General features: G+C 56.1%; 1 protein-coding gene across 2 annotated transcripts in view; it reads right to left on the reverse strand.

Annotated features, from left to right (window-relative positions):
• Window positions 1–8,652: 8,652 nt before the first annotated feature.
• PREX1 (phosphatidylinositol-3,4,5-trisphosphate dependent Rac exchange factor 1) overlaps window positions 8,653–13,229 on the reverse strand; it is a 178,523-nt gene continuing 173,946 nt past the window's right edge. For both annotated transcript variants that reach the window (XM_077873497.1, XM_077873498.1), the window contains 4 exons: window positions 12,892–13,064; window positions 11,287–11,389; window positions 10,973–11,040; window positions 8,653–10,342 (listed from right to left, as the gene is read on the reverse strand). In XM_077873497.1, the coding sequence (XP_077729623.1) occupies window positions 10,300–10,342; window positions 10,973–11,040; window positions 11,287–11,389; window positions 12,892–13,064 (387 nt within the window). In that variant the 3' untranslated portion in view covers window positions 8,653–10,299. The remainder of the gene's footprint in view (window positions 10,343–10,972; window positions 11,041–11,286; window positions 11,390–12,891; window positions 13,065–13,229) is intronic.

Here is a 13,229-nt window from a genome sequence, read left to right on the forward strand (position 1 = left end):
CCCCCGTTTTTGGTATACCAGCAGCCCCCCAAGGGGGAAGCCTCCCGGGGCTCCCCTCTCTGACCCGCCCTCGGCGGAGGCCTCTCCCATCCCATGAGCAGCGGGCAGGCCTGAGGGCTGGGGAGAGCACCTGGGACCAGGCGTCACGCTCTCCAATCCCGGCTCTGACGCCCTCCCCACGGGACCCTGGGTGAGCCCCTCACCTCTTTGCCTCCCTCCTCTCTGCAATGGGGGGGCGGTGTATCCGGGGCCCCCCAGGGCTGCTGTAGGGTGAGGGAGGTGACATGCTCACGCGAACACGGGGCTGGCACTCGGGAGGTGTTCAGTGAACACACATCAGATTGACTCTTCGGTCCCAGGGGGGCACTGAGATCCCTCCCATCTGTCAGTTCGGAGGAGGCTGGGGGTCCGTTTATGCCCCTCGGGCCGGCTCAGGTGTGTGCTGCCCCCGCGGGGCTGCCCTCCTCCAGCCTGTTGGCCTGCGGCGTGCCGTTCCTGGAACAGTTTGTCCCCCTCCATCGTCATGGTGTCTGAACCCCCTCACCCCCGCCCTGGCTCAGGCAGGTCCTGGCCAAGCACAAATAGGTAACTAGGGGATGTCTCCCCATTACTCCGGTGGCACTGTGAGGCCTGTGTCCCTCCGCAGGGAGCAGGGCCAGGGGGAGGGGGACAGAGGATGGGTAGGCTTTGACTAGAGAGAGGGTGAATGGGCAGGAAGGATCTGGAAAGATCTGGAGGCTGAACCCAGGGTAGCAGGGACGGGCTGCATGGTGGGGACGCTGGAGCAGCCCTGCACTGGAAACATGGGCGTGGAAAGTACTGGAAGGGAAATAGGACAGCAGGAGGACTGGGCAGTGGCCTCCCTGCATGCTGGGCAGAGGCTGGCTGAGGCCCACCCAGGAGGGGGTGACCTGGGGCACTAGGCCTTCCCCCAAAGCCCCAGAACGTCTGGGCTGAAAGGCAGAAAAACTGAACACGGCATGCAGGGAAGAGGGTGGGAGCAGCGAAACCAGTGGAGAGCATAGAATATTCTAGGGAGAGGATGATGGTTTGGACCTGGGTGGCAGCAGCAGATGTAGAGTGACATATCCTAGTGTCCAATATCCAGAGCAGGAAGTTAAGGGCATGGGGAGAAAGGAAATGTTCCTCATGAGCATCCTCACTTCAGGGAGAAAAGATTTTCCCAGAACCTACCAGAGCAAGGCCCTTACACCTCACCTCGTTGGTCAGAAGTGGGTCAATGTCCCACCAATGACAGGCAAAGGGGCAGGATCCCAGGATCGGCTCGCAGCCTCATGTCGACCCTCCTCCCCATGTGTGGGGCCCGGTGCAAAATAAAAATATAGAGCCCCTACTCAAAAAGTTATTAAGAATCTCAAGACTGCAGGGCGCCCGGGTGGCTCAGTTGGTTGAGCGTCTGACTCTTGGTCTCAGCTCAGGGCCTGATCTCAGGGCTGTGAATTCGGGCTGTCACTGGCTCTGCACTGGGCATGGAGCCTACTTTAAAAGAAAAAGAAAGAAACTTTTAAAAAGAATTTCAAGACAGGAACAGCAGAACCTCAAGCCAGTCGTGGGGCCCTTCTGAACACTGTGACTACGCAGGTCCCACGTGGGCCCGAGAAGGCAGCCCTGTCCTCATGATTCATCCCCTGGGCTGAGCACCCAGACTGCCCGCCGGAGGGAGGGCGTGGGCAGTGGGGAGAGACCCCAGCGAGGGCCGCAGCCTCAGCAGCGTGAGATTCAGGGTACAGGACTTATGTGCGTAGCTCTGCTGGTCCCTATAATGGGCATCACGGCCCAGGGAATTGCTGGGAAGATGTGGGTGATACAGGCCAAGTGCTGGGAACAATGGCCCTTCTTCCCACCCTCCTTACCTCTCGGGACAAGATCCACCTTCCTCTTTCCAGCCTGCTGGTGTCACCCAGTTGTAAGCCGCTGACTCCAGGAGGACTTCTCCGGCCCACGCTCCCGGCAACCTGAGTGCCCGCAACTCCCCCATGGGGCAGGTTCCTTGTCTCCAGAAGAACCCTAACCCTGCTTCAGCCTTCCTCAGACAGGCCGCTGTGTCCGTGGACTAAATAGAAATATGAATGTGTGTCATGGTAATACTACACAGTTCATAAAACACAAAAGGAAAAATGCAACACATTGTAGAAATAAAACGTTACAAACCACTTTCACTCTGGAGAGTCCTCTCACCTTCTTTTGGAAAGCATCCAAACGGGCAGGGCTGGTGGACCCAGACCTGTAATTGCTCTGTTTTACAGATGAGAAAACTGTCTTTTGCTCAAAATTTGCCAGTGGCTTCCTGATTCTAGACATGAACTCCAAAGCCCGCCAGTCACCCATATGCCCTGGCCCCTGCCTGCTGTGACATCACAGCCTCCCACCCCCAGCTGCCCCAGCTGCAATGCCCTTGTCATCCCTCCTCTAACCCACCAGGGGACTTTCTACCTCCAGGCCTTTGCACCTGCTGTTTTTACTATGTGGAATCTGTTATCTCTGCAGCCTCTCCTCCTTGGGTTTGCCCAGAGAGGCTTTCCCTGACCATTTATTAAAATCGCTCGCACATCCCCTCCTGACCTCCCACTTGCTGGATTTAGCTCATTGGCATTTACACCATCTGGCGTATTACATACCCGTGAGTTTATTGGCTTTTTTGTCCGTCTCTTCCAGCAGAAAATAAACTCCACAAGCCCTTCGCTCATATGACTTTGGGCCTAGAACAGAGCCTGGCACCCAGGAGGCCTTCAATAAATACTTGATAAATGATGCGAGCAAGAGCCCGAGGTGGGCCCAGATGCGTTGCAGAGCAGACCTAGAATCACATATGGGTTTCTGCGGGGCTCTCGTGTGCCAGAATGCCGAGGGAGGACAGGACACACCCTGGATAGGGTGGGGTGGCTTTGCATCGTCAGCCGTGCCCTCCCACCAAATCAGACCCAACACCTGGTGACTTGGGTCCAGCCTGATGGAAGAACATTCTCACGGACCATTCAGCTTCGTCCCGGCCTCCTGCAAGGTCTTGAGGCCTGGGTGAAGCAGAAGGGCTCCAAGTGGGTCAGGAGCAGAATTATCCCACCCAGGGAAGGAACAGAGACATACTCGTGGACTTCCCAAAACCTGAAGATTAAATTAGCATAAATACCTCGTGAGGAGGCAGCTGTAAGTTCATCCTCCCTGCCACGGCCATTCATTCACTGCTTCATTCGACCAGAGTCAACAAGCACTGACCGAGCACCTACTGTGCCACGGTGCTAGGAACTGAGGAGACAGGTGTGAGCAAGGGGGGCCCGCCCTCCCCGAAGCTGCAGGCCGCTTGGAGTAGACCAACGACACGTGAGTTAAGAAAGGCAAAAGGAGACTAAATAAAGACTGGATCTTATGCAGTAGGAAAGAGCATGCTGTGTGACAGTCAATATGTGAGGATATCTTTACTCAATCTGGAAGGCCTCTTGGAGGAGGTGGCATTGCAACCTGAATAACCAACAGGAAGGAGGCAGTCATGGGAGAGGCAGCCTGCAAGAGGGCTCCAGGCAGAGAAAACAAGTGCGAAGTTCCCGAGATGGGACAAGGAACGTGATTACAGACCCCAAGGAACAGACAGGGGGTCCTGGGGACTGGAGGGCAGCGAGCCAGCGAGGCAGGGGGTCGGGGAGACTGCAGAGGCTGGAGCCCCCCCAGCACTGGCTGCTTCTGCCCGCCTGGGAGGTGCTCAAACACCCGGGGAGCTGGAGGCTGACACGCTCGGTCCCAGCTCCAAGGCTTCGTGACCTCAGGCAGGTCACTGAACACGTCCCACCTGTTTTCTCATCTGTAAAATGGGACAATAATTGTCTTCTCACAGGTGCTGTGAGAATTCGTGAGGATTAGTGATCAGAATCCTCGCCAGTGGGGATGTGCTGCCCCCCCCAGCCTGCACCCCTCGTTCCCTGATTCTGTCCACTGGAGTCCATGGGATTGAAAGAACATCTGCAAGAACCCACTGCGCCAAGACTCCGAGGGTTAAACTCGGCAGACAGCGGGCGCCTCCAGCATTCCGACGCGTGGCACTCACATGCCCAGGACGGCGCCGGGCACAGGGGGGACGCCCAAGAAGCAGCGACGCCGGTGTGCTTGCGGCGGGCCGACCCCAGCGGACACCTTCCTACACATCTGGGCCGCCAGGCCTGCCCTGGGCTTCCTCTCCCGCGGCCGTGGCGACAGGGAAACCAGTCGGGACACACGGCAGAGGCAGCCCAGAGCCCAGTGTGGTTCCCAGCGCTGAGGTTCTAGGCCGGGGACCCATTAGAAGGCTTTCCCACCGCATTCTGATGAACGGCGAGTCCCTAATAAATGTGGTGAACAAGGGCCCCTGCCCTGTGAGCTGACCTGGATGTAGTGCCAGAGACGGGAAGTGGGCCAATGCACACTTCTGGCAGGTGGTGGTAGATGCGATGCAGAGGAGGGTGGTCATCCGAAGGAAGGGGGAAGGGGGTGACATTTGAGCAGATGTGAGTAAAAGGAGGGAGCAAAGCCTGAGGCCAGCTGGGGGAAGAGCACTCCAGGCTGTGGGAACCTGTGCAAAGACCCTGAGGCAGCAACCCAGGGCAAGAGCAGCAAGGCCCTTTCTGCTTTCCCAAAACAGCCCGCAGGTCTTCCTTAATCAAGTGACCTCCTCACTCTTCCCTTCCTCTGCCCCTATTTCTGCCAGGTTCTGGGCTAAAGGTCAGATTCTCCCATGGTGCACATGGGCAGAGTCCAAGAAATCCAGCAGCCACTGTGTTTCCCACTTGCTAAATGTAACGTTGCTACCACAGCTGGGGCTGGGATATTTGAGCTGTGTGACTCTGGATAAGTCACTTAGAACTATCTGTCCCCACCTCCTCCTCTGTAGAATGGAGGGAGCCCTTGTCATACCCAAAGGGCTGGTAAGAGGATCACACCTGGGCACCTGGGTGGTTCAGTGGTTGAGCATCTGCCTTCAGCTCAGGTCATGATCCCAGGGTCCTGAGATCAAGCCCTGCATCAGGCTCCCCACAGGGAGCCTGCTTCTCCCTCATTGTTTCTCATGAATACATAAATAAAATCTTTAAAAAAAGTTTTTGGAATGTGGATCGTACCGGGTAATGCCTTTACACCACCCAGCCAAGTATCCAATAGACACTGAGAGCTCAACACACCTGAAAGATCCTGAACGTTGCTATGAATCCTACAAAGGAGTCTGAGGGAGGCCAGGCTGGTCAGAGGATAAGTCCTTTTTTGAGGAATTGAGTTGTACATACTCTCATCCTAGGTAGGGAAACTGAGGCACACAGGACGCCTTGGGCTCTGGGGCCCTACCACCCTCCCCTGACCCTCCAGGAGATGTTGCTAAGTACTCAGAGAAGGCCACTTTGGGCCGGCTATCTGACTCACCCCCCCCATCCCTGCAAAGCCCCAAACCCCAGAGACTTACAGCTGGAGGTGCTCTCCCGCCCCAGGTGCTCTGGGAGACTCAAGTCTGGACAACCTGGCCCACAGCGCCACCTTGCGGTCCGTGCTTCCAGGCGCGGCCTCGTTCCAGGCCCGGGTGTACTAATGACATTAGTCATTGGTGAGTTCCTGGCTGCAGCCCTGATGAGCACCTCATTTTACAGTGTACAAGGGTCTTTCACATCCTTCTCATACATCCAAGTGCAAGGGGTGAAAGAAGAGAGAGAAGGAAATGCACAATTTTTAAAAAAAAGAATATAGATTCGACCTCACAGACATATGTTACAAGACAAAGAAACAACAGAAAATCTAGGAAAGAAAGACATGGAGGAGAAAGACAAAAATAATCAAGAAAGAGCAATAACAAAAAATGGAAGATAAAGAAAAAGAGAAAATATCCACACCAAGTCAGGCCAATCCCGGGCCAGAAGGGCAGGAGCCGGTGCTCATCATCCAGACAGTTCTAACCAGCACTTCCAGGCCACCTCTGTCCCAAATGTGTGCACCCAGCGGCCAGCATTTGGGTTGGAAGCCGGTTGGCAGGACCTGGCAGGACGAGAGCCCAGGTAACCGAACCTCCTGTCACTACACGGTCTCTGATGCCACCTGCTGGAAGGACAGAGCACCACATTTATCCCCTGGAAGTTAAATTTGGGAATCCTGGAGATCATTTGTCTCCCAAAAACACAGCCAGATGAATAAACTCCATTTCTCAGAGAAGGAAACTGAGGCTCCAAGGGAGGTGGTGACCTTTCAAGAGAGGGCACCCAGCAAGTACAGAAGACTTCCAAGTTCAGGGGGGAGGCAAGGTTATCTGACTTCAAAGGTCTCAAGCCAGATCCTCACAGCCCTCAACAATAAGCCCCAGAATAAGGCCAGGTGCAGAGCACATGATTAGAGGCACGAGCTTTGGCTGTGGCCTGGGTTCCTGGCTCCGATCATCTTGATCCTTCTTTTATTTAGCCATGGTTCACTGATGTCCAGGACTGGGCTAGACCCTGGGGACACAACACACAGGAGGGATAGGGCTCCTACTCCCAGGGTGCTCTTACTGGCAGGAAAGGAGGATGGTAAATGCATGGACATTTAAGTTTAGACAAAGTGATAAAGTGGCCAATACACCCCCATCCCACCTTTGGCTTCCTGAGTGGCCCCTGACACCATCCACGCCAAGGGGCCATTTTTGAGTCAGTTCCATTTGACGGTTGGAAGAAACCAAGGTGCAGAGGGATTCTGGAAGCCCAGCTCGGAGGTTCAAGAGATTCATCAGCTATGGGGTTTTGCCCTCCCCTTGATGCTCCATTGACCGGCCCAGTAGCCAGGTCACCAGGTCCTCACTCAGCCAACATCACCAGGATGAGTCAAGAGCTGAGGATCTGGACAGTTATGAGGCAGGCACTGGCCAAGCTTGCCTGAGCAAGTCCAGCCCAGAGACGAGAAGGTCAGGTAAGGGGCTGTGCTGGGCCAGGTGGGGCTGCAGAGGACAGGAGAGCCGGCACCTTGCCCAAAGGTGGTGGCCCTCCTCAACCACAGCCACCATAGCCAGGCAGCAATGTTGGGCAGTAGGACCAGAACTTCTGAATTTTCACTAGAAACAAATCAGAATTTGGAAGTGAAATCTGCTGATTGTCAAGTGTCTAATTCAAAATTATGAAAATACCGTATTGGGAAAAAACAAAACAAAACCCATATCTATTTCCAAGTTTCAACCTGCAGGCCACCAGTTTGACATAACATGCCCCCTCACTCCGGGTAGCACTTTGTGTTTCATCTTGTACAGTGAGAAAGGCCTTCCTGAGCCCAAAGCTGGTCCTGGGCTTCCCCCCACCCCCTCACTTATGCAGACAAAGCTCTGTGTCTGTGTCTGAGGAGGGATGTGACTTGCTCAAGGCCACAGAGACCCTACCTCTCAGCTCCAAACCAAATCACTATCTGAGATTTCACTTTTCTCGTTTCCGGTACCCAGGTACAGAACAAGCAGACTTTGCTGCTTCCCATACAAGAGCCTGCCTGAAGAAAGGCATAGAATCCTCCCTGTTGACCCCAAATACAGACTGAGGTGACAGGTCTCCTCTCTGAGGATCCTTCCCTGGATCCAGGCACGAGCCTCGGGTAATTCCAAACAATCAGCCCATTGCTGTGCCTCAAATCCCACCAGGATTCACTCTCAGCTATTTGTACAGTGAGATGGAGTCTTTGAAACCTGTAATTGAAAGACACCAGGATCGCTCTCTCTGGGAAGGACCCAATCTGGGCCTTGAGAGTCGGAGTTCTGGAACAGGTTAGCTTGGAAAGAGGAGACTAAAAGAAGTGCTGGTTTGAAAGGCACGAGTGGGTGGAGACATCATGGCTCAGGGGGCTCCCAAGGGCGGCAGACTTCAAGAGGAGGGGGGACCCGGAGGGAGCCTTTCATAGACGTCAGGGTCTGCCAGAGGGAAGGAGGGAAGAGGGCAAGCCCAGCAAAACAGGCCTGCAGCTCAAATCCGGCCCAGGGAATGAGATTCCCCTCCTGGGCGGATAGACCCAGGGAGCCCCGAAGGCTGACCCGGGCACGGGCAGGTGAGAGCCTTCAGCACCTGAGTCCAAGTCCAGGTGTGCGTCTGTCCTGATTGATCCGCCGGCGGCAGCCTGGACTCTGGCCGGAAATCAGCCCATGGTGAGAGCTCCACCCCCACTCGGTCCCAGATCCCAGACCCCAGTGGGCCTTGCAGGCTGGAGCGGAGGGCAGCTCGGCGGCATCGGCATCGCTTGGACCTGCCCTGGCCCTCGGGCACACGTAAGAGTGGGAGGCCAAGCATGACACCCAGAGGAGGCAAGGAACGCCTGGAAAAATGATCCCATTTTCCACCACTGTGGTGAAATGGGAGCTCAGAATGGAAGCTCGAGGCGAACGCAATGTGAAGACCGTTATTTCCCTGGCACGCGGGAGGCTCAGGCCCACCGTGCAATCCCGGGTAGTCCTCACCTCTCTCCCCCTGCAAGAGGACACATATGCCGCCCCCATTTTAGGGCAGGAAACGGGTTCAGACTGGTAACGTCACCGCAGACGTGCTGGCCCAGGGACTAGGTCAGGATCGATGGGAACCGGGTCCGTCCCCGGCGCAGCCTTCAGAGCACGAGCTCACCCCCACACGTGACGCTGGCCGCCCCACACCACCGGGGTCAGCCCCCCAAAGGAACCCTCCACAGATCAGGATCTTTGTATTATAAACTGACTTTTAATAATAATAAAAAATCTATCATGAATTTAATGAGAAGATCTGTACATTTTAAAGTAAACCAGTGCACAAGGCCCTTGCCCCCAGGGGGGCCCTCTCTGTTTCCCACCAGGGGGCTAAAGCACATCATTTGTATCCATGTCACCTGTGTCCAGCAAGGAGCCACCTCTTGCAACCTAGGCCACAGTGGCAAGAGGGGGAGCGTGGCCCTCTGGAGGCCCAGAGAGCCAAGACGCTGGTGGCTTCAAGCCTCAGGGACAGTGGGTAACCCATTCCCGACCTCAGCCACAGACAAGAAAGACTTCCCCTCCCTGCTACCTCAGCTAGGAGGCTTCCCTGCTGGCATACAGAAGCTAGAGGGGACACCAGGGTGGGTCCCTGTGGCCAGGAGGTGGGCAGGTTGGCTTCCTGTCTCTCCCGCTGGCTGAGAAGTCCCAAATGCCCTGCTCTGAGCTAATATCAAAAAAAATAAGTTACAGAAGCCACCTCCCCATGTTTCCCAGTGGTCCTCCTAGCTGCAGGACAGACACCTGTGCGGGACAGCACCTTGGGTAGGTGGTTCAACCCCCTCCAGCCCCCAGCCCTGGTCCCACTGCCGCTCAAATCCTTGCAGCCCCGGATTCAAAGAGAGCAGAGGAATTCATGCTAACACTGACCAGCTGCTGGAGAACTGAGGTGGGTGGGAAAAAGAATTGTAGTCAATACCTGTAAGTGATACCTTAAGACCCTAATATTAAAAAAAGATGAAATACTGACATTTTTGAATTTTCAATAATTTAGTTTCTCTCTTTTTTTTTTAGTAGATGGGAAAAGTCATCAGTGCTACCTTATGTTGGTCCCCTGTTAGACAATATATCTTTCTTTGAAATTTAAAATGTCAAATATATAATCACACAACCCAGAGAGAAAAAAAAAAAAATCTCGACAACACCAACAACATAAAAACCCCAAAATAAACCATAGAGATTTCACACCATATAAATAAAGTCAGAGCAAATCTCGCACCCAGGGCTGATGGCTCAAAGTTCCGATGGCAGTCATGTAGGAAGCTGGTGTGGCTTTCAGGTTTCCTCTTGGTGACAGGGCTTGTGCCCTGTCCCTCTTTCTTGGCAGAGGCCCGGCTCTTCTGAGTCCACCGAGCAGGTTAGTACGGGGTTAGGGGTGAAGTGGAAGCTAAGGGGTGGGGGGGGGAGGAGGAGACTCATGTGTCACCTGGAATGTGGATTTAGAAGGAAAGCAGGGGTTTTAAAAGTGCAGGTTGAGCCATCCTGAGGCAACTGGGTCTGCAGGCCTCCAGCTACAGCGCCCGTGACTTCTCCCGTGTCCCAGGGACTTGTGGGCAGGAGCCCAGGTCCTGGCTGCACCCATCAGCTAGCTCTGTGGGTTTACGGCACCCCTCGGGCTTCTGGCCGAAGGGTCGAGAATGTGCCGGCCCGGGGCCAATGGGCCAGCTCATCCGAGAGCGGGGACACCACTTGTCTTCGCAGGAGGTGATGGAGATGGCTGGCAGATCCCAGAGCGGGAAGGAGTCCCGGCAAGCTCTGGTGAAGGCCAGCGTGGCCCCCCGTGCCCCGCCAAAGCCCAGCTCCAGAGGATGCAGCTGAGCACCGGGCATCCGTCCCCACGTTTAGAGGTCTCCATCCACCGGCGGCTGGCAGAGGCGGTAAAGCCTGGGGAAGAGGGTGCGAAGAGGATGAGGAATGGCCGGGCAGGCTGTTTTCCTGAACACATAATCCCTGCCCAGAATATAAAACTCAACAGGTATAAAAAGATGCGCGGTGGGGAGAAACATCCAGGCTGCTCCCGCTTTCCCGCAGCCGCCTGGCCCTCCCCAGACTGGCAGACTATGAACACAGGCGCGTCTGCACGTGTGTGTTTGGGCGTTAGAATCCGTGCTCGGGGGTGTGTGTATGGGGGCGGGGGTGGTAATGCATTTTCCACGACAATAGCAAACTAGACACAGCACTCTGCCCCCTCAAGTTTTCTTCAAGTAAGAGATCCCGGGGGCCTCTCCAGCACCCCACGGACAGCTGCGAGCTCTATGACCTGGGACAAGATACTTCACCTCTCTGTGCCTCGGTGTCCCCACCTGCCACCTGGAGAGAATGCCCCAGGGTTCTTGTTGGGTAAAGAAATAAGAACAGTGCCTGGAGTGGGATTCGTCACTCTTCAAAGTGGGTCCCCATAAATGAGAGGTGAGGCCCCCACGGGAACACCATGGGGGCTGCCGGGGGTGAGGCGGGGATTGCATGCCACGCGCAGGTCCTGGCCTTCCGGGGGCTGGGGGAGCAGCCACTCACCGCGGTGCACCCTGGGGCATCTGATCCTTGACTCGGAGGTTTTTGGCCAGAATCTCCACCCTGGGGCCCTGGGAAGAAAGAACCATGAGGCCTGGGACCTGCCTTTGCAGAGTTCAGGGAGGAAGCGTATGGATGTAGGTGGAAGGCAGGAGGGGTATTGAGGGGAGTCATTGGAGGCCCCAGAAGCTGAAATCTGGGGCCTCACCAGATGGGGAGGAGGCCCGAGTCAGGGGCTGGGGGCCACTGATGGCCCTGCATCCCACCCCAAGAACCCACCCTGCCCTCCGCCCACCTGGTGGGTGGGGCCACCTCACCTGCTTCCGCATGATGTCCGTGGCCTGCATGATGCACTTGGGCAGCAGCCCGTGGCTCCGCGCCAAGATAGCCGCCTGCTCCAGGGAGACACTCAGGGTGCTCCTGCAGGGGAGGGGTGGGCGGGGCTGTGGCTGCCGGCAGGCCTCATGCCCTGCCCTCTCCCCTGGGAACTGCCCCTCCTGCCCCCAGATAACCGCTGCACTAGCTCCCTCCCCATCAGGCATCTTCTCCCGGAGAGCCCCACCACCACCACCCTCTCCCTCCTGTCCACCCCCGACATCTGCCCATCCTTCCTCCTGGCAGCCAGCACTCCTGCACACAGTAGGTCTTTTACTGCTTTACTCTGTGCACCCCTTAATACGTCAGCACAGCACAGGAGCTTTCCCTCGCCTGTTTTGTGGTGTTACTCCCAAAGGGCCAGCTCGGAAAGGGTGCTCAGTAAGCAGATGTTGAAGGAATAAATGAAGTGACTCCCTTAATGCCTCACAACTTGTCAACAGGGCTTGACATGGACACGTCTATTCACCTCTCCCATCTGTTCTGAACAATTCTAAAACATGGGCTCTGCAGCCCAACCTCTAGGATTCAAGTCTCAGCCACATAATTACTTCTGTGACCCTCAGCAGGTAAGCTGCCCTCCCCAGGCCTTAGGCTCCTCAACCCAAGACAGGGATAGACTGTTACCAGGAAACTACTGACCTCTGGACCTGGACCAGGGCGGGGGGGAGGGGGGCGGGCAGGGGGCCTGACCTGTGCTTTGTAGGATATTTAGCAGCATCCCTGGCCTCTGACTACTAGATGCCAACATCATCCTCCTCTCCTCATCTGTGACAATCAAAAACCTCTCCAGACATTGCCAAATGTCCCCTGCGGAGCAAAACTGCCCTAGCCTGAGAAGCCCTGGCATAGGCCATGCCACAGTGGCTTGCTATGAAGAAGAAATGAGTTAATCCATTAACAATGGTGCCTCGTATCCTCAAGAAAAGCATTCTCAACAAGCATTTATTGAGCACCTGCTGTATGCCAGGTGCTGTTCAGTGCTAGGGTATGGCAGAGAAATAAAACAAGTACCTGCCCTCACAGAGCTGACACTTGGTCACCCAAGAATAAATGAATACACAAGTAAAGTACCTCGTGTGTGGCACGGTGGTAGGGCTGCTGAGGAGAAGGGGAGGGGAGGGCGGTGGTGCTGGGGAGAGGGTGCCCTTTAAAGAGGGAAGGCCCGCTGGAGAAGGTGACTCCTACCCCACCCCAGGAATGAGCAGCAGGGACAAAGGGCAGAAAGCGGAGTGTCCAGTGGGCCATGAAGGCCAGTTCTGTCCCCGGAGACAGGAGCCGGTTGAGGCTGCAGGGATGTTCAAGCACAACCATGCAGATTGGCGTTTGCACCAACCCAGACTTCGCTCCAGAGGGTTCCACAGCCCTCCTAGGGCTGCCTACCCCTGCAGCCCCACTTCCCCAGCAGAGGCCAGAGGCCGAGAGAGGGCCAAGGCCACCACCGGGCTCAACAGGCAGGGCCACCTGCCTCCTTGTCCTGCGCCCCCAAACTTCGTGGAAGCCCCTGGGGCCCTGCCTGCCCTGACTCTGGGGTCACCGCAGCTCACCTCTGCATGCCCGTGCCACACATGGCGATCTGGCAAGCGCCCAGGCGGTAGCAGAGCTCAGAGGAGATGGGGATGAGGCCGGCACCCAAGTTCCCACTGGTGCCAGGTTTGGGGTGGACGAAGGACTTCATAAGGCGGCAGAGCTCGTCCAGGGCGTTGATGGGGCGGATCAGCTGCGAGGCACAGGCACACATCAGGGCCCCTGGAGGAGGCCCCCGCCCCGCCCCATCTCCCTCCCCTGCCGCTGTCCCCCTGGCTCCCCTCTCCCGGGGGCACAGCCCGCTTAACCTTCCACGATCCCCGCTCAAGGACCATCGGTGGCTCCCACTGACCCGCAA

This window comes from Canis aureus, chromosome 26 (genome assembly GCF_053574225.1).
Source record: "Canis aureus isolate CA01 chromosome 26, VMU_Caureus_v.1.0, whole genome shotgun sequence".
Classification (NCBI taxonomy): Eukaryota; Metazoa; Chordata; class Mammalia; order Carnivora; family Canidae; genus Canis; species Canis aureus.